The sequence below is a fragment of the Falco naumanni genome, chromosome 5 (assembly GCF_017639655.2).
Source record: "Falco naumanni isolate bFalNau1 chromosome 5, bFalNau1.pat, whole genome shotgun sequence".
NCBI classification, from domain to species: domain Eukaryota; kingdom Metazoa; phylum Chordata; class Aves; order Falconiformes; family Falconidae; genus Falco; species Falco naumanni.
In genome coordinates, this window is record NC_054058.1 from 57824615 (window position 1) to 57841764 (window position 17150).

The window sequence follows — 17150 nt, forward strand, 5'->3', positions numbered from 1 at the left end:
TGTCAAGATGGGAGCAGCCTGGGTGTGCTTTGAAACAGTCGTGGGCACTTGAGGGATTTTAAGGTAGAAGAGCATGGTATGTGGTTTTCTTTTCAGAGCAGCTGTCTGAAGGTGTTTAAAGTTGCTCCTAGAGATGAAGACGGGTGCCCAGCAGGACTGGTGAAAACAGCTAGCCCCCAACACACAGCAATGAGGCTGTCGGTGGGCTGTGGAGAACCTCAGCACATCCCTATGGGCATCGTTAGACATCTAAATGCCTCTTAAAAAATGTGCCTCCTGAAGCTATCTACTTTCTGTCAGGGAGCCACCTGGGCCAGCAGCTCCCTGGGGGCCATGACCACATGAGCTCCCCTGCGGTGGCAGGGCCAGGCCTGGCAGCTGGGGACCCTCGCACCCCCCCAGCCATGGGCAGGGCAGCCACGGGGGCACTGGGGCAGACCCAGCCCCTGGCATCGGGCACCTCCCGGGGGATGGGCTGAGGCCAGCCCATGGGTGGGCCCAGCTTTGTGGGACTCCATGGCCGAGCAGGGCAGGGCTGTGGGGAGCTGGAGACTGGCCCTGCTGCGGTATCACTGGGGCAGGGGCTGACAGCCCCAGGGGGCTGACATGGGGTCCCAGGCTGTAGGCAGGGTGGGGAGAGCCCCAGGGACCTGGGTTGGGACAGGTCAGGGACAGGCAGGGCTGTCAGTGCCTCAGGACCCCAAAACTTGCAAGCGCTGGTCGATCCAAAGGCAGATATGCTTTGTATTGCTGCTGCTGAGTTGCCATCCGTGCCCTCTGTCGTCCAGCCGCTGCTGGCAAGCCCGCTGCTCATCCTGCTCCGGGTGAAGTCTCACCCACATGACTTCTGTGTACGGCTTGCCTCCACATGGGCTTGGATTTCACACCGATGCTTATTTGCAAAACATGTGCCACTAAATACAACTCTCGCATGCAATCTAAGCATCATTTGGGCCTGAGAGTGACCCTCTCAGCTGCTAGAATATTCATTTAAATGTCCCTGAAGGGAGATGCGGCTTTCCTATTTGGATGAGAGTTAGTCCCCGTGCTTCTCACAAGTAACAAAGCCTTGATCATATATACCATATTAAGTGTCAAATTGACCTGTGACACTCGTAATGAAAATACCCTGCCCTGCAAGCAAAGCTGCCCGGGGGCATGTGCTTCTCCATACCAGTCAGCCACTGCAAGATCATTTACAGCTGTTGATGGTGACTTTGCTATGGGTGGCGTTAACACCCATGGTGAACTTGGGATCTCAACATGACTTAGATGCTGTCTTCAGATGAAATAAACTCCTCAGAAACACTAAGAAAGATGTTTATTGCAAATAAAAATTCACATTCACATAATTAAACCTTACAAAGTATAAGGAGGTCCTTTTGTAAATTGTGAAGCGTCCATGTGCACAAGGGCTGCCGTTTTCATCAGAACAGCTGCATAGGACATACATATATTTATCTGAATATGCCAAGCCAAATACCCTTCTATCTACAAAGGTTTTGATTTTGCTGGTGACATCGTTCTGACACTTCCATAGTTTCATTTTCTCTGGATCTGGCAGTACAGGCTCATAGAAAACCCCAAACCAAGAATCTGTAAAACAAAGACATTTCTGGTATTACTTGGCAGTCCTGGAAATCCCAAGATACAACTGATACACAGTGGGAACATTTTGTTTGCAAATGTCTTGGATTTACATGCAGGCTAAATCTGCTTACAGAAGATTTTTTCCATTGTAATTCTTAAAGAACATGACTCTAGATTATAGCCATTTTAATGAAATCAGTATGTACCACAGGTAAGACTGCAGACATGATGGAAAACTTCAATTTGTTTAGAAGATGGATTGCCTCTGTGGACAGGGAACCCTATAACTCTGGAGGTTTAAAATGCAATTGTTAGCTGAAATGGAGCAGCAAACACTGAGAATTTCAAGAAATTCAGACAAATATTCAATATTTTATTTTCTAAAAAATTTGGAGGAACTTTCTGATTTCATTGTGTATTCTAAGGGTTGTTTCTCTTTGAAATCTCCCTTCTTTTCCGCTGTCATTCTTACGTGTAAGTATGTGTAAAGGCATACATGTGTATATGTATGCAGGCACACATCTATACACGTACCCCACCATACTGATTAGCAAATGATCATGCAACAAATCTTATGTAATGTAACAAATCATTAATAGATTTGGGATAGAAACACTGAGTCCTCTAAAGAAGCTGTTGCTTGAAATATAAAATTCAGTAGGGTCACCTTCTGTAATGAGAATTACTGGGTGAAATTCCACAGCCTGTGAGAGACAGCTGGCAAGATCAGAAGATCAGAAAGCTTCCTTCTGGATTTAAAATTCACCAGTCTCTGAAGGTGTTTCACAAAAGTGGAAACTGTCCAGTTGATGCTTAGGAAGCCATGAACACCAGCATGATTCATTTATTTAAGGAAGAGACAATGGAGAGCATACAGGACATAGGGCTACAGCTAAGACAAGGGGATGGACTCACAGCTGGAATAAGCCAACAGGGCTTCCCTGACATACCAGGCTCACATTTTCACTTGTGCCCAAGTGAAACTGGGCCCTTCTTCTCAGTATACTTTCCCATAATACAGCAAGGTGAAACCATTAACAGCCCACAAGTGGCGTAGGGGAGCAGGCACATGAGGGAATGCTGTGGAAGAGCATTTTTCTTTGTCCACTTCATTTAATCCGAGGTTTTCCAGGGCAGAGATGGTTGAGCACTTTGCTTTTGATATGCAATTATTTGATTTTAGTATCTTTGGAAAGGCTAAATATTTATCAAGTGTAAGTTGCCAGCTGACAATTTGTACCAGCTGAGGCTCGTACTGTGTATTCATGTTGCTTTCTAATCCTTTTATGACTGGGAGAGGTAGCCACCACAGAAAAGGCCAGCTGGAGAACAGGGAAGAATGGTGGCTAATGAACTAAAGGCCACAATTCGTGTAACTGCAGTAACTAGAGCAAAGTGACTTATAACTTACCTTCAGGATACAGATGCAATTTTACATTTCTATTACATTTTTAGAGGCCTTTTAATATTGGTGTATTTCACCTATTTCCCCACCAATGTCAGATGAGAGACCTGAACCCCCACATACAGCACCTTAAATAAGAAGAAGGCTGTGCCAAGTAAGAAGTTAGTGGCCTGTCCTCTCCCAGTGCTGCAGCTGCCTAACTCTTCCCCACTTTACTACTATTTTCCTGGAAATGTATTTTTGAGTTAGGTCTCTTGCCCGCTCTTCTACCACGAGGAGCAATCCTCTGCCAATGATGTTAAGAAGTTTTTACTTGGAATAACAGACTGAACTTTGCACAGCAATCTTCGTCATTTCTGCTTTTCCCTCAAACATCCATTGGCGGGGGGTGGGGGAGGAGGGAAACCACAGAGGAATAGTGAAAAGAAAGAAAATGACCGAAGAAATCAGCATGATGAAATCCCCTGTTTCTTTGTCTTTTTCTCCTAAATGAAGCCTATCATTTGTCAACTAGTTGACTAGATAACCTCACTGGTTTTCCTCCTCACTTGAGAGAAAATTTTGTGTGTTATTCTTCAGTGTATGATGAAGCAATTAAAATAAAGAGCTCACATGCTCTGTTTTTTCTACACACAGAAAAATATGGAGCATCACAAGTGTGCACTCAGGTACATTCATGCACCATCTTGATGGATAAATTATGCCACAGAATAATAATTTTGTACCATAATTATTTGTATATAATTTGTACCACAAGAATATGCAGTTTAGGGGTGAAGTTTTCTTATGAGATGACTTTTTCCCCAAGCAGAGAAGGAAAAGAGGAGGAAAAGACCAGCTATTCTGCCTTGTGTCTGCCTGGGGCTGGGTATCCACACACCCCTCTGTCCACAGGGCTTGCTGTGAAGGCACAGCCTGGCTCCAGGACTGTCAAATCTTTGCAGAAAAAGTCCCATGTGATACACTTATACAGGCAGCAGGGTGGTCTGATCCCACCTGAAGATTGCGGCTTTGCCAGCTGTATACCATTTATATGAAATAACAGTAAAATTATAACTAAGGTGAGAGGTGGTTTTCCCCTGTCTATTAATTGAGCATGCCAGGTGTTTTAATCCCATTCCCAGTGTATTTCTAAGTAGAACATATTGCTTGTCAGCTACTAAATATTTTAATGTTGTATACTGGTACCTCAATAACAGCCAGTCCAAAGGCAATCCCCGTAATTATGAGCAGATGGTCTTCAAGGAATTCAATAATCACATCTCCACAAGTCTGAAAAATAAGACAAAATGATTAATTATAGGTAAGCAATATTATCCTAAGGTTATTAGGAATGCATCTTCTAAAATAATTCCTCTCATGCTCTCTCTCTCTCTCTCTGTTAAAGAAAGGCTATTTGAATTTACCCTGGCTTGTTGCTAACAAACACAAAGAACACAGCTACGTGGCCCTTGTGCTCTGAGAAAGATATCTAGTCTTTGCCTTCCCAAATACGAAGACAAATTTAGTAGCCAATGACAAAAGAGTACAATTCCAAATGAAGACATACAGTTGTAAGGCCTAACATTTGCATGATCTTCAGCTGACAAGGAAAGAAGCATTTATTCTTACTTTCACTTGATAACCATTCGCTGCTAGGAAAGAGCCAATACATCAATGACCAGATCTGAATGAGAACTTCAGTTTTCCACTAATCTGATCTTTGGATTTGAAACTTCAAAGTTTATTATTAGAATTGGGCTCAACTAACAGTATTTGGATACACAACCCAGCTTAAAAATTATTTGTGACCAATGTTTAGTGGTCTTGGGCTGGGCCTGAGGAGGAGGAGAGTGATCACATCTGAAGCTCTATGCAGAGCTACTCTCATTTTTGCTAAACACATACATCTGTTGTTATAATGACTACATCTTCTCCAGGCATTGACGATACTCCTGCAAACTGTAGGGAAAGCCAAGTATGGCTTAAATCCATCAAAATTACAGTAGTGTTCCAACACTACAACTGCCTTCCCCCCAAATCTAGTTATATTCTTTCACCATATTTCCTCCCTCACAATAAACACATGGGTCTTCTCTTTCTAGTCCTTCTAAAAATCCTGTCATTTAAGGTGACTCAGAACTGCAATGAATTTCAAATCCTTTGTCCTGGATCACAAGAGTTGTATGTCTGTACTAATGTCTAACATCACCATGAAATCTGTGTGCTCATGTGAGCGACATCTTGCACCTGCAGTAATTTTGCTGATGGCTTCTCATTTGTCCTTTGAGGGTTTGCCTGAGGCCAAAAAGACATTAAAATGTGGCCAAAACAGACTCTTTGAATACATCTTATTTCCAGATTGGGTTCTGGCATCCTTTACTTAACCAGACTGTTCCCTTGCTTTAAAATGGTATTTGCTTCTGTGGGACTACACAGGGGGGAAATTAAGTGTTCAGGCAGGACGTGGCTAAGGAGCTTTGTACTTAGAAAAGTATACGACCAGAATGGACATTTGCTAAAATCTGCTTTGTGCTAGGTGCAGATTGGCAAACTTTGTACTACTACCATTCTAAAAATGCAGTTATTGTCTGAAAGTTTTCCACTTTTTTTCATATTTTTCTTTGTATGCATGGAGTCCAAATTTCCACGTAAGGAGACAGATAAATTTTGAAATTAGATCTCTGCTGCCCACCTACCAATTTTTGAGTATGCTTGCTTGTTGTCTGTCACCAGACATTTTTACCTTATTATTATATTAACTGCCACAAGCTTTTCAAAAAGCCGTAGTTGTAGGAAATTACACATTGAGTATGCTGCCATGAAGCCTACTACATGTAAGGTTTTCTTCCAGCAGATCCTGCAAAATGAGTGTGTGTTTTTTTTATTAAAGGACTGTAAAACCCCAAAGGTCTTGCATTTAATGTGTTCATTTTTCAACATCCCTTAGCCGTTTGAAAGCCTCTGAATCAACATGTCTACCACCAGAATGAGCCTGGGTGGGAACATAACCTTCTGAGGGAGGAAGGAGAGTCAAAGGGTAGCTGACATGCTATTCTGACCCAAAAGCATACCCTGACCCCAAAGCCATAATAGTTTTCACCCATAGTAACCATGCTGACTGCTGAGGTTTTAAGGGGACTGCACTGCACAGCTGAAATAGAGACATCCCAGGGAGAGGAACCAGCAGTTTATTATTTCATGTACGCACAGGACTTGCATAACAGATGGCACAGGGGCAATTCTCACTAATAAAGAGAAGGCAAAACTTTGCCTTTTTAGAAAGGTACAGAACTGCTGACTATGCCAGTCACCAAAGACAACCTTGGGTTAAAACCTTTTGTTGGAAAGAAGAGTGGAATATTGTATTTTTCTCACCTTTTTAAAAATGTATTTGCCTTTAAAGTAGATGCAGAGGTCTGATTCTCTGTCCTCTAGTTCACATTCACAGATTTTATTGCCACCAAGAACCTGAAAATTGTTTCCCCAGTCTGCAGGTCCATTCAGCAAACCGCAGCAATGGTTCTGCAAGAAAGGAGGAAATGGGGAGATGAGGAAAAAAGGTGGTGATTTGCAGTTCAAGGAGAGTAGGCAAAGGAGCGGAGAGTAACAACGAAGGAGAAATTTCCTTTTATCTTTTCCCATGTCCCAAATCAGTATGTCTCAAACGCCCTTTACATTTCCACACCATTTATAAAAATATAAGTGCACAAGTTTAAAAAAAAAAGAGAAAAAAAGACAAGATTTTCAGCATACACTGCTGAGAAAACATTAACATACTATAAAGCTAGTAATTGTCAATGGAAGTAGAACATGGAGCAACACCGGGCATAGTATTTTTTGAGAATCAAGTCTTCTTTCTGCAGGTTATATTTGCAGAAGGTAAGTAACAGCTGAGTAATATCCACATCTCACATCCTGAAAAGCCAGGCTGAAAATGTAAAATTCAGGCACATAAAACTCTGAAATCTAGAAAAATAACCACTTTGAATGACGGTTAGCCCTTTAAATTAGAAATGGACTGAGGAGGCCAGGGCTCCATTTGGGGTTTGTGAAACCTAAACCAGGTGCAGTTTCACTTCATGTTCCACTTTATTCAAGCCACTAAACCTCAGAGGTGCAGACTTGGGCTTGAGGTTTTCCCCCTTTCAAAAACCAGCTGGAAATGTTCACATAATTTTGTATAAAAGCAAAAGCCGTGGGACATCATAAAACAATCCTGGTCTATTTAAAAATTAATACAGTAATTATGGGATTTTTCATTTTGCTCACCCTTCAATCATATCTCCAGGGGACTGTTTATTCTATCAGAAGAAATAAACTGGCTCAGAAGCAGAGGACAAAGCTGGAGGTAGAATGGGGAAGTGGAAGTGGAAGTAATATAAGCCACCCAAATATTGTTTCTTGCTTCCTTTTCTTTCATAGCAGCAGCCTTTAAAAAAATAGGAATTGTTCAAGCCTACCCATTCAAAGCCATCACCTATTAGGGACTAAAGCAAAAAATAACAGCAAGAACTATGCCAGCGTATAGATACAGGTACTAGTGGGAGGGGCAAGGGTCTGCACCATCAATGATATAGTGAGATTCAAGGGTATTCTCTATGTGATACCCAGGAGCAATCTGGCACTAAGTGTCCATCTTTTGGGGTCCTGCAGGTGGAGGAAGCCAGGATAAGTATAAGCACAGTGAAAACAAACTTCCCTTTCAACGTATTTTCTTCCTCCTTTTTACACAATAAAGTGTGGCATTTAAAGACTGCGTAGCAATAGGATATTCCAAATGAAATATGCTCCTGAAGTTTTCCTTATCCTTGATGTAATCTTGCCTTAAAAGTACTGGATAGCTCTTAGCTGGGGTGCAATGAAGGAACAATATCCCTTCAGAATGGAAAGCTGTAACAAAGAAGCAGGCAGCCCTCCCATGAAACAGCTTAGCTGTCAGTCTCACTTGCATGTTGTGTGTCTTTGCTCCATTGGACTTATAAACACTATTGCACAAAGAAATCAGCACAGAAAGTCCATGCTGTATCAAGAGAGAAGCCCCCTGTGTAGTGTTTTAACTTGCATTTAAGTCAGACTCTTCCCCATCCCCAGGGAATAAAATTCAAATATATGGTGGAATAGCCATAAAATTAAGCACAGCCAAATGCTAGAGGTAGAACAGATAGCAACAACCCCTGCCCTCTGTTAGATTTTAATTACCATTTTCTCAAACTTCTGGAACTTCTCTTGAAACACTTTATCTTCTCCTGTAGAGCTTTGCAATTCATTCACCTTCTCAAGGAGAGTCTTGTTAAGGGATGTTTCAATCTGCAAGTTCAAATATTTTATTAGTTTTCAGGGTAGAAACAAAACTCTGGGAAGACATCAATGACAATGCAGAATAATACCCTACCTGAGATCTGTACACTGCTCCTAAAACACCTCCTGTGATCTGAAGGATCAGGATCAGAAGCAGTCCAATAAAAAACTAGAAAGAAAACAAAAGGGGGAGAAAACCATAGCACTTTTTGCCAAGATGAGACAATTTCTTCTAGTGAATGCTAAACTTTCATGTGCTTGAATAACCGTGTAGGTAGAATGAACTGAAGTTCCAGTCAGAGCTGCTCCAGTTAATTTTGTCTTTGACGATGAGAAAAGGGTGTGCTCAAGACAGAGTGTGTTCAGCTGGTGATCAAAACAAGGTGCACACCAGAGTAGTGGCATGATGGGCAGTGCATAGGTGAGAGGTGTTGGGCAGGAGTATAGGCAGTACGTACGTTCTAGGAAGACCAGCAAAGGGAGCAACTGGAAATTTACAAAATTAAATGGGATGGGTAGTGGGGGAGAACTGGTGAAGGGAACTTCAGTGATGCCTGGATGCCCAAAAAACTAGTGACATGCTTGAAGCTCTCTGGATCCTGTCATCTTGATGAGACCACCCATCAGTTTTTCTGCACTAGAATTCAGAAGCGGCTCAAGCACAAGGTAAGTAATGAGAACACATGATCATAATCAAGCGTTTGATTAATCGAAAAGGTCCCCATCTTCATTTGATACCACTTGCAAGGACTTTATCCATCAAATGTAACTGTGGCCTGTTAAAGGTAGCCAAATGTTTTTCTTTCCTACCAACAGCAGCATGCACCGGCTCTCCTTTATGGCACCGCAGCACCCCAGAAAACCAAGGACCGTAATGATGGAGCCCACAGCTATCAGCAGATCAACCCCTGCAAACAGGCTGGCGTCTATATCCAGCTCCTGAAAAGAGAGGGAAAAAAATCTTTCAGCTATAAGAAGCTCCTCCTAAAAACTTCTGTATTACTCAAAACAAGATAATTTCTTTATAACTGATAAATATATTGATTATCAACCACGGAGAAATTCTGATCCATAAATAGGCAAGTCTCTAATGCTCCTTTCTTAAATGTTTTGTTGGGGAGCTCTGTAGAACTTGGATTTTCACAGTCTTTGGTTCTGCAGAAGATTAAAGTCAACTTTGCAGAGTAAATAAAGATTTCATCTTTAAAGTGGCTTTCATTTAGTTTTCAGTCGATGAATCTTTGCTTTTTACTGGAAGTAGCAAAATTGATTGTCTTGAAATCTCCCCTACATTAACCAAATGTTAAAGAAACAAAACCTCTGTTTGTCATTAGAAGGCCAGAAACATACTCTGTGGCAGTTCCTGAGAGAACACTTCTCAGAGTGATGCTGGATATACTAGAGAAATAGATGTATTTTCCAAAGCAGCTTTTTTGTTCTTTTTTTTTTTTTTTTTTAGGCATGATCTCTAATAATACCCTCATAGATGAGGACTGTATTTTGATGTGTGGGACATTCAACAAAACAATTCATATACCTCAATATTATTAAATATCAAATTATTCAGCTCCCATAGGACTGCCTAAGGCCAAAGGCCAAAATAGGGAAAAATGTTCAAAGAATATTTTCCAGTGTGGCTGGTGCCAAGATTAGCAAAAATGTCTGGAAGTTGTCACATTTATCTTCTGATGGAAATTGCAAAGGTATATAGACAAGTATAATTTGAAGAATGTGTTGTTCTTTCCCCTTCCAAGCTGGACTGAACCTCCTGTTATTTATTCTTAGAAAGCTCTATTCATCTACAGCCAAATCCTTATGGTCTGTTCAATTATTACTCAAGCAAAACATACATTGGATTTGAATGGGAACTTTGCCTGTCTAGAGGCAAAAATGTGAGAAAAAACTTTCAGTTTTGGTCTCTACTCTTAATTCACAGGTTTTGGGGAGTACTAAGTGTCACGTAAGAAAACCAGTTTGGAACACACTGAAGTATGCTTTTCTGAATAGGAAATCTCCCCAAAAATAAGAAAGTATAATAGTGGTTATGGTTTTCCAAACTTCTTTGTACCATCTGAGCCATCATACTAGAGATGGTCAACCAGCAAGTATGGCAATTTTAGCTTCTTGTAAAATGTTGATTGAGGAGTGAAAGTTGTAGTTCTTCCTCTTCCACAGCGGAGAATGGCAGAGCTCTCCACCATGACCTAATTTACCCTGTGACACAATGTCATCGTGAACTGAATTCTGTTGCATCCTTCCTCTGCCAGACATAGGGCATCTGGAACTGGCTAAGGGCAACAGCATCATCAGCCAAATGGCAGGAAATATATAAAGCTATTCTCTTATCTCCACCATTGTTTTATTTCCCGATGGGAGAATACTGACCTAAAAATTATTGTTCTTAACTAACGAACTGCGGTAAAGCAGCAGCAGAGTGATCTGAAGATTTGCAACTTAATCTATACTACAGGCTTAATCTGAAAGCTGAAGAAAAATGTTTCCATGCCACACCTGGCCATTTTTTAATTTCCATGGCCAGAAAGCCTTTTTGGAAATAGAAATGTGCAAATTAAATTTTCACATTCATTTAGGTTTCTATGGCCCAAATTCACAAGAAATATACTGTTTAAACCTTGGAGTTTACTGTTCTTCCTGTTGGTACAACAAAGCACCAATAGACAAAGATGGCACAGTGCCTTTCAGGGGAGCATTTATGAGCTGTGAAATCATCTTCACTCAGTGGTGGTGGAAAACATGCTGCAAGTCAGAGGCCAGTGCCACTGGGAGCATGCTTGGCAAAAGGCCCACAGGGCCAAAGGGCCTTTGCACCAACAGGACCAGCCTCTGCTGCACGGCTGCAAGATCAAGGGGTCCTTGAAATTGTATTTTCCCTAGCTTTGCAGGAAAGGAAAGTCATAAATTCTGAAGTTATCTAATAATCCAGATAAAATCCAGGAGCAGAACTTGGGGACTTTCCCCTTTTCCCCTCCAGGAGGATTGTTAGGATATTTTAATCTGAAAAAAAAAAAAAGATTTTTGGGTCTTTCTGTATAAATTTGAGGGGAAAAAGATAAGGTGTTTTTAAGGAGCCACTCAAAATAGAAGAGAAAAATCCTTGTTCCCTTTCAAAGTTACTGGGGAAATAAGAATTGTGCTATTGAAGATACTGAGAAAGGTAAAAATATTCCCTAGAAATATATGGAAGTAACCCTAGATATAGATATATAGATATATATGACTATAGTATTCTAATAGGGAAATACATTAAAAAGTCTAAGTTGCATGGCTCCTCATTATTCTCTGTAACACTGAAATCAATAAAAAACCCATCATTATTTTTCATTAGAGGAGAGAGAGAGAGACATGTTTTCCAACAGAAATCTGTGTGCATCTGCAAGAACCTACATTAATAACACTAGAAGATATTTCTTGTAGTCACATGTCTGTGCTTACGTCAATCACTTTATCTGACTACCTGCACCATCTTGTTTAATATGCATTGATCTTTACCCACACAAACCACCTCAACAAAAACATAACAAATTTGGGGAAATGAGAATGAGAAATGAAAGTATATATAGTAGCTTCCACATTTTACATGGTTCTCATATGAATGCTACATTTACCTGCTGAGCATCTTTGCTAACACGTATCCATACAGAAACTCCCAAAATAACCAAACCACACACCTGCAGGAGAAAATAGAGAGTATTTAGAAAGATTAGCATTTTTAGATGAATGTTCAGCATCCAATTTGTACCAGATGCTGGCCAAAATTCTGAAATCATTTGGCTGGCAAAGTGAAAGAAACGTGAATTGCTGGAGAATAGAATATTGATTCATATCCAGGAAACTTCATAAAAGTAGTTAAATCTTCAGTTATGCACCAAATCCCTGATGTTTCTACCTCAGAGGACTCTGTATAACCTTGATGATTTATACATGTGGTTGGGATGCACACAGAAATTCTGTCAAATGAGAGAGGAATATAAATTGCTATTGTATGTATATAACATGGCTGTTAAGAACATTGTTTCTTGTATAATGGAAACACATGAGATTTGATAAGGGATGTTTGCATAAATATTGTTTCTAGAATTATTCAGACTTATTCTCTAAGTCTTATTATCAGGAAAAGTTCTAAATAAAGTCTACTGTTTCTATTGCAACAATATTTGGTGATCTCTACTCCTTAGAATATTCCTCCTATAAAATTACTATAGTTATTACTTCCATTACATTTTTACAGAAAACAACCATACTCGGTCATGTATGTGTGCAAGTTAGACTGGGACGACTTGCTTTAAGATGCTGAAGTCAGGGTAGATGAATTCCAGGTCCAAACATGTTCCCTAATCACTAGTTGTGCTCCTGTTTCATTGATCATCGAGGTATCATTCCACTATGCACCAGTCACTCTATTCCTAACCTTGTCTGTGATGATAATTACACAGATTTTCTCTTTATTAAGTGCTGGAGACAGGTAATTAAGAGGCTAGTCAGGTGTAAGGATTGTGCCTATTGAGATGACTGGTAGGAAAGAGACATCACTGGGGACCAGAGACTAGTCAGATTTGGAATTATCTTCTTGTATGTCATTAACACCCAAGTCATAAATGGTACTGAAATGTTGTTATAAGCTTCCCATGAAGACTAGGATTGTACCTAAACTTTTAAAATTAAAAGAGCTATTTTTATATGTTTTAGATAATTTTTCTTAAAAAATACTTCCCCCGCAAAAGGTTTCATATAATATTTAGCATCAAAGACCATAACGACTTTAGCAGATTATTTAATATGGAACAGAGCCAGCACTCAGACATGAGTACCACACATTTTCCTGCTTTAAGTAAAGCTCCTATAAGTACATTTTAAACATGAAAAGGAAAGCTGTACAATCGATGACAGCTATATCATGTTATCAAATTTAACTAGAACTCTCCACTGAAACCTTCTGAATCCCACTGAATCTGCCTAGAAACTGATGGTATCATATGACTCTATTTGGGTATCATTCAGCAGCACTATGTGAGCCATGTGGCTACACACCAGACAACATGGGCTCACTAATGTGAAAATTTCCACTGAAGCAGCTATTGCTACAAATACAGAGTTTGGCTCACTGCCTTATTTGTTACATAGGACCTCCCATAAAAATACAGCATGGTAGTAGAGGCAAGTATAGCTGAATCTACAGGAACTTACCAATCAGACGGGAATGCTACAGTATTTCCTCCATTCAAAAAAGAAACATCATTTATAAATTAAAGTTTTTAGTAAGGTGTATATATTTTTATGGTAAAAATAGAGTTGGTCTAGGCTGATAAGAAAAGAGCCATGTCATTAAAATCTTAATGTTTTGTTTCTGTTTATTTTCATAATATATGAAGTGTACAAGAACACATCAAGAAAAGTTTTCAAGTAACAAATCACAAAGGTCCGTTCCCAAAGAGTCCGAGCTGAACATTTCAAGTTTCCTGGAATACTCCATGCTAATTATTAAATTTTCTTAAAGTTTTGACTAAAGAAACTTTAATTTCAGGAAGTTTCATTTTTAATGAGCCAGTATTTTCCAATGGAATAGAAAGAGCTGCTTTGAAAAGATCCTCACCCATTTTCCCAAAAGCAGACGGCTATTGTACTTTTGCCTCAATCCTTGACCAAGCATTAGTGACCTCATCACAGTCTCACAAGCTGACCAGGAATGAGACTGTTGTCCCTCAAATTCAATCGGTGCTTCTGTTCTTGAGCTCTTCAGTCTTGGTGTGATGAAGAAATACATCCTAGTTAAATTAATATCACCTCAGATGAGCCTGCTGTCACCTGCAGTATATCAAGACTACATTTCTCAGACACAGGAATACCAAACCTATGGGGAATTCCCTCCACTGGCACACACTTTCTAAGCAACCGGTTAACAGGTATCAGAAGGAGCTCTCTACAAAGTTGCTCCTGTTAAGGAAAACATTTGAATGAAATACTTCCTTGAGATACTTGAAATTAACAGTGCTAGGAAGGTCCTACGGGGAATGCAGTTGATGGCTCAGCATACCATCTATGCTTCTGTTGCTGCTTTCAGGGACTGAGATGTTCAGATGTCAGGTATGGGGAAGAGCCACTTCGGTTGTAGATGGGACTGCAACTCTGGTATCAACAACTGATGAAAGATCGCTCTGTGACTAATCAGGTCACCTCAAACTAGGATCAACACCAATATTTAGTGCAAAAAAAGGTGGTAATTCTACAGTTTTGCAAGATGTAGCAGAAGCTGACAAAATGAGGGCAGCAGGTGAGACTGGGTGTCCTGCAAACTCTGAAGAAGGGAAAGAGGAAAAATCTGACCTACATATCAGGTTTAATGCACAAAACTGATTTAAGGATTAATTCAAGGGCTATAAAAAGGTCCATATAAGCACCCAGCTCCAAAGTATAGGTCTTCAAAAGCCCACACTTAGCTTGCTTTCACCAAACTGGAAGAATGCAAAACTCTATGGACACACTATGGGTCTGTGGATTCCCAGGGGGCACAAATCACATAGTGAAGACAAAGCCACTCTGCAGAGCTGGCTTAGACTATATACAACAGCTATGTTGTAAGAGCTGCTTAGAAAAAGTCATCAGAAGGCTGGAAAGCCCATTCCTGAGCCCCCTAAGAGGGGAAACTCCCAGAGAGACTGCAAAGGGCTTAAAATGAAAGGATGTCAGGTAAATATACAACCATTGCCCTTACCTAGTTAAGGTTAAAGTCACCTTCATTTCCCACTATCGGTTTAATTTTCTACTTGCCAGCTGCCACGTGCACCAGGGAAAGCAGCTGTGGGATCAGTGGCTGAAAAGACATCACTGTTGCCTGTACTTTACTACAGCAATTTAATGATTTCCAGGAATTAGAGAGGAATGTGAATCAAAGAATTCAGCTTCATTGTACTCCATCGGCCCATATTCCTGTTTGCACCACGTCTGTTCTTCCCTGTCTTGGTAGTGCTAAACCCTTTCCTTCAAAATAAGTAACTGTAGCTGCATTCCTGTCCCCCTCTATCCCATCCAGGCTGTCACATGCACAGCAAATGCTCTCAGCATTTTCTTCCCCAGAATAGAGTATGCATTTTCCTACTGTTGGCATAAAGATATGTTTGGGAAGTTTGTTCCATGCCTGTTTGTTTCCTGAGCTTTTAAGACTCCCCCAGGATTGCATCCTGAGTTTTTTTCCTAGGAAACCCATGGTGCCACTGGAGGCTTTGATATGGGGCATTATTCACATGTTCGTTCCAGAAGCAGTTTGGAGCTTTTCTAATGCTAGTCTGAGATGTTTGCCTGTGTTTTAGCTTACAGTATATACAGATGAATGTGAACAGGAAAAACTTCCTGAGGGGCAGTAATTCCAAGTCAGAAACTTATGGACTCTTTTAAGCATCGTTGCACAAAAACTTCAACCCAGATGTCAAATATCTTCGGTCTGCCTTGATGGAGGTGGAGGAAGAAGAAGGGGAAGGCAGTCCAAACCATCACTGGCCTGTTAGGAATTTCTTTGTGAGGTTCACAAAGAAATTCAAAGAAATTTGCTAATTCTTCTCATTTTGGCTAGCCACAAATTTTCCAAGGCCACTGTCTGTGGTCCCTTTTGAATGGTGTTACCTTTTCACTTGAAAAAAATCCCTTGAGGCAAAGCCCATAATGCGGCTAGCAGTTCCGCGTCTGGTTTCAGTGAACCTCTGGTGAACCTGACACATTTCTGTCAGGAAAGCTGACAATGGGTTTGAACCATGAGAGAAATGTTCTTTAACTCAAACCTTTCCAGACCTTCCAGGACCTGAAATTCTTACAAACCAGCTAAGATATGATAAATAGACAAATATGGTTCAAACAACACCTAGAAACCTGCCTGCTGCCCTGTGCTGTATCTGCCTTGACACAGCTATGGGCAGTGCTGTCAGCCCATACCATTTTACAAATGTTTACTGTCCACCATCAGAAACTAATCATGACACTGAACATAAAGCAAAGAACCACAAAGAAGGATATGAAAACCATTTATCAATTAGGAGGTTAAAAATGCAAGTGAGTTTTCCGTATCTTCTGTTGCAACTACATTTTCAGGACTATGTCATTTGGATGCAAGCAGCACACAATAAAAGCAAGAGAACAATGCATCGTAAGTGAAGAATCTGTTATCTTCTGGCTGAAATGAGTTATGTCCCTTGATATGAGTGGCACAATATGGGTAGGGAGACAGGCACATGGCTGGTCTACTTTTGAATGTGGAGAGGGAAAGCTATTTTGAAGGAAAAAGACAAAGGGAATGGCAAAAGTTAGGCATATTCTCCCCTCATTGATTTAGAATCGTACTCTGGTTCCACTTACGTTCTATTTTCTTTACAGTTCCTTCAACAACAGCAGCTACAGCATTCAGATAATGTTGAACACATTTCACGCATCACTAATAACAATTTAAACACCAACTTACCCAAAATAGGAAGTTGAAGATGAACATGGAGTACTTCATGCAGCCACTTACACCCGCCATTTTCAACAAGCTGAGATAAAAGCAAGCACTACAGAAGAAGCCTTTCTAAAAGTTTGACCTCGATGTAAAAGTTGTCCCTGTGTCTTCAGAAAACTTCTCAAACCATGCCAGATACAACGTGCTCTGCTACTGAAAGCAAAAATTGTGACCAAGGCATCGACAATTATTTAAATAGTTCCTATACCACAGGTAAATATTAACCAGAGCATTGGGGAAGCACTACCAGGTGTTATCACTGAGTCTCCAAACTGTTACTGCATCTCTGTACTCTCCTATGGTTCTGTTAGTCTTCTCCTACACCTCAAAAGTAAATAGATAATGCAGCAAAATCTGTCATTTGAAGAGAAAGAG

The 17150-nt window shown here is 40.5% G+C and overlaps 1 protein-coding gene across 1 annotated transcript; it reads right to left on the reverse strand.

Moving 5' to 3' along the window:
- Window positions 1-1304: 1304 nt before the first annotated feature.
- TSPAN8 (tetraspanin 8) lies at window positions 1305-16946 on the reverse strand. The gene is made up of 8 exons (XM_040595630.1): window positions 16740-16946; window positions 11902-11964; window positions 9086-9214; window positions 8370-8444; window positions 8177-8284; window positions 6353-6499; window positions 4184-4267; window positions 1305-1596 (listed from the first exon to the last, which is right to left on the reverse strand). Exons 1-8 carry the CDS (start codon window positions 16797-16799, stop codon window positions 1543-1545), a joined length of 720 nt encoding a protein of 239 aa, XP_040451564.1. The 5' UTR covers window positions 16800-16946; the 3' UTR covers window positions 1305-1542.
- Window positions 16947-17150: the final 204 nt, after the last annotated feature.

Bases quoted from the DNA above. Each gene is read 5' to 3' on its own strand.
- TSPAN8 (XM_040595630.1), bottom strand. From the start codon at position 16,799: ATGGCGGGTGTAAGTGGCTGCATGAAGTACTCCATGTTCATCTTCAAC. The intron at 9,215-11,901 runs GTAAATGTAGCA...CTCTCTTTTCAG, and splicing joins TTAGCAAAGATGCTCAGCAG to GAGCTGGATATAGACGCCAG. The intron at 8,445-9,085 runs GTAGGAAAGAAA...TTTTCTTTCTAG, and splicing joins GCCGGTGCATGCTGCTGTTG to TTTTTTATTGGACTGCTTCT.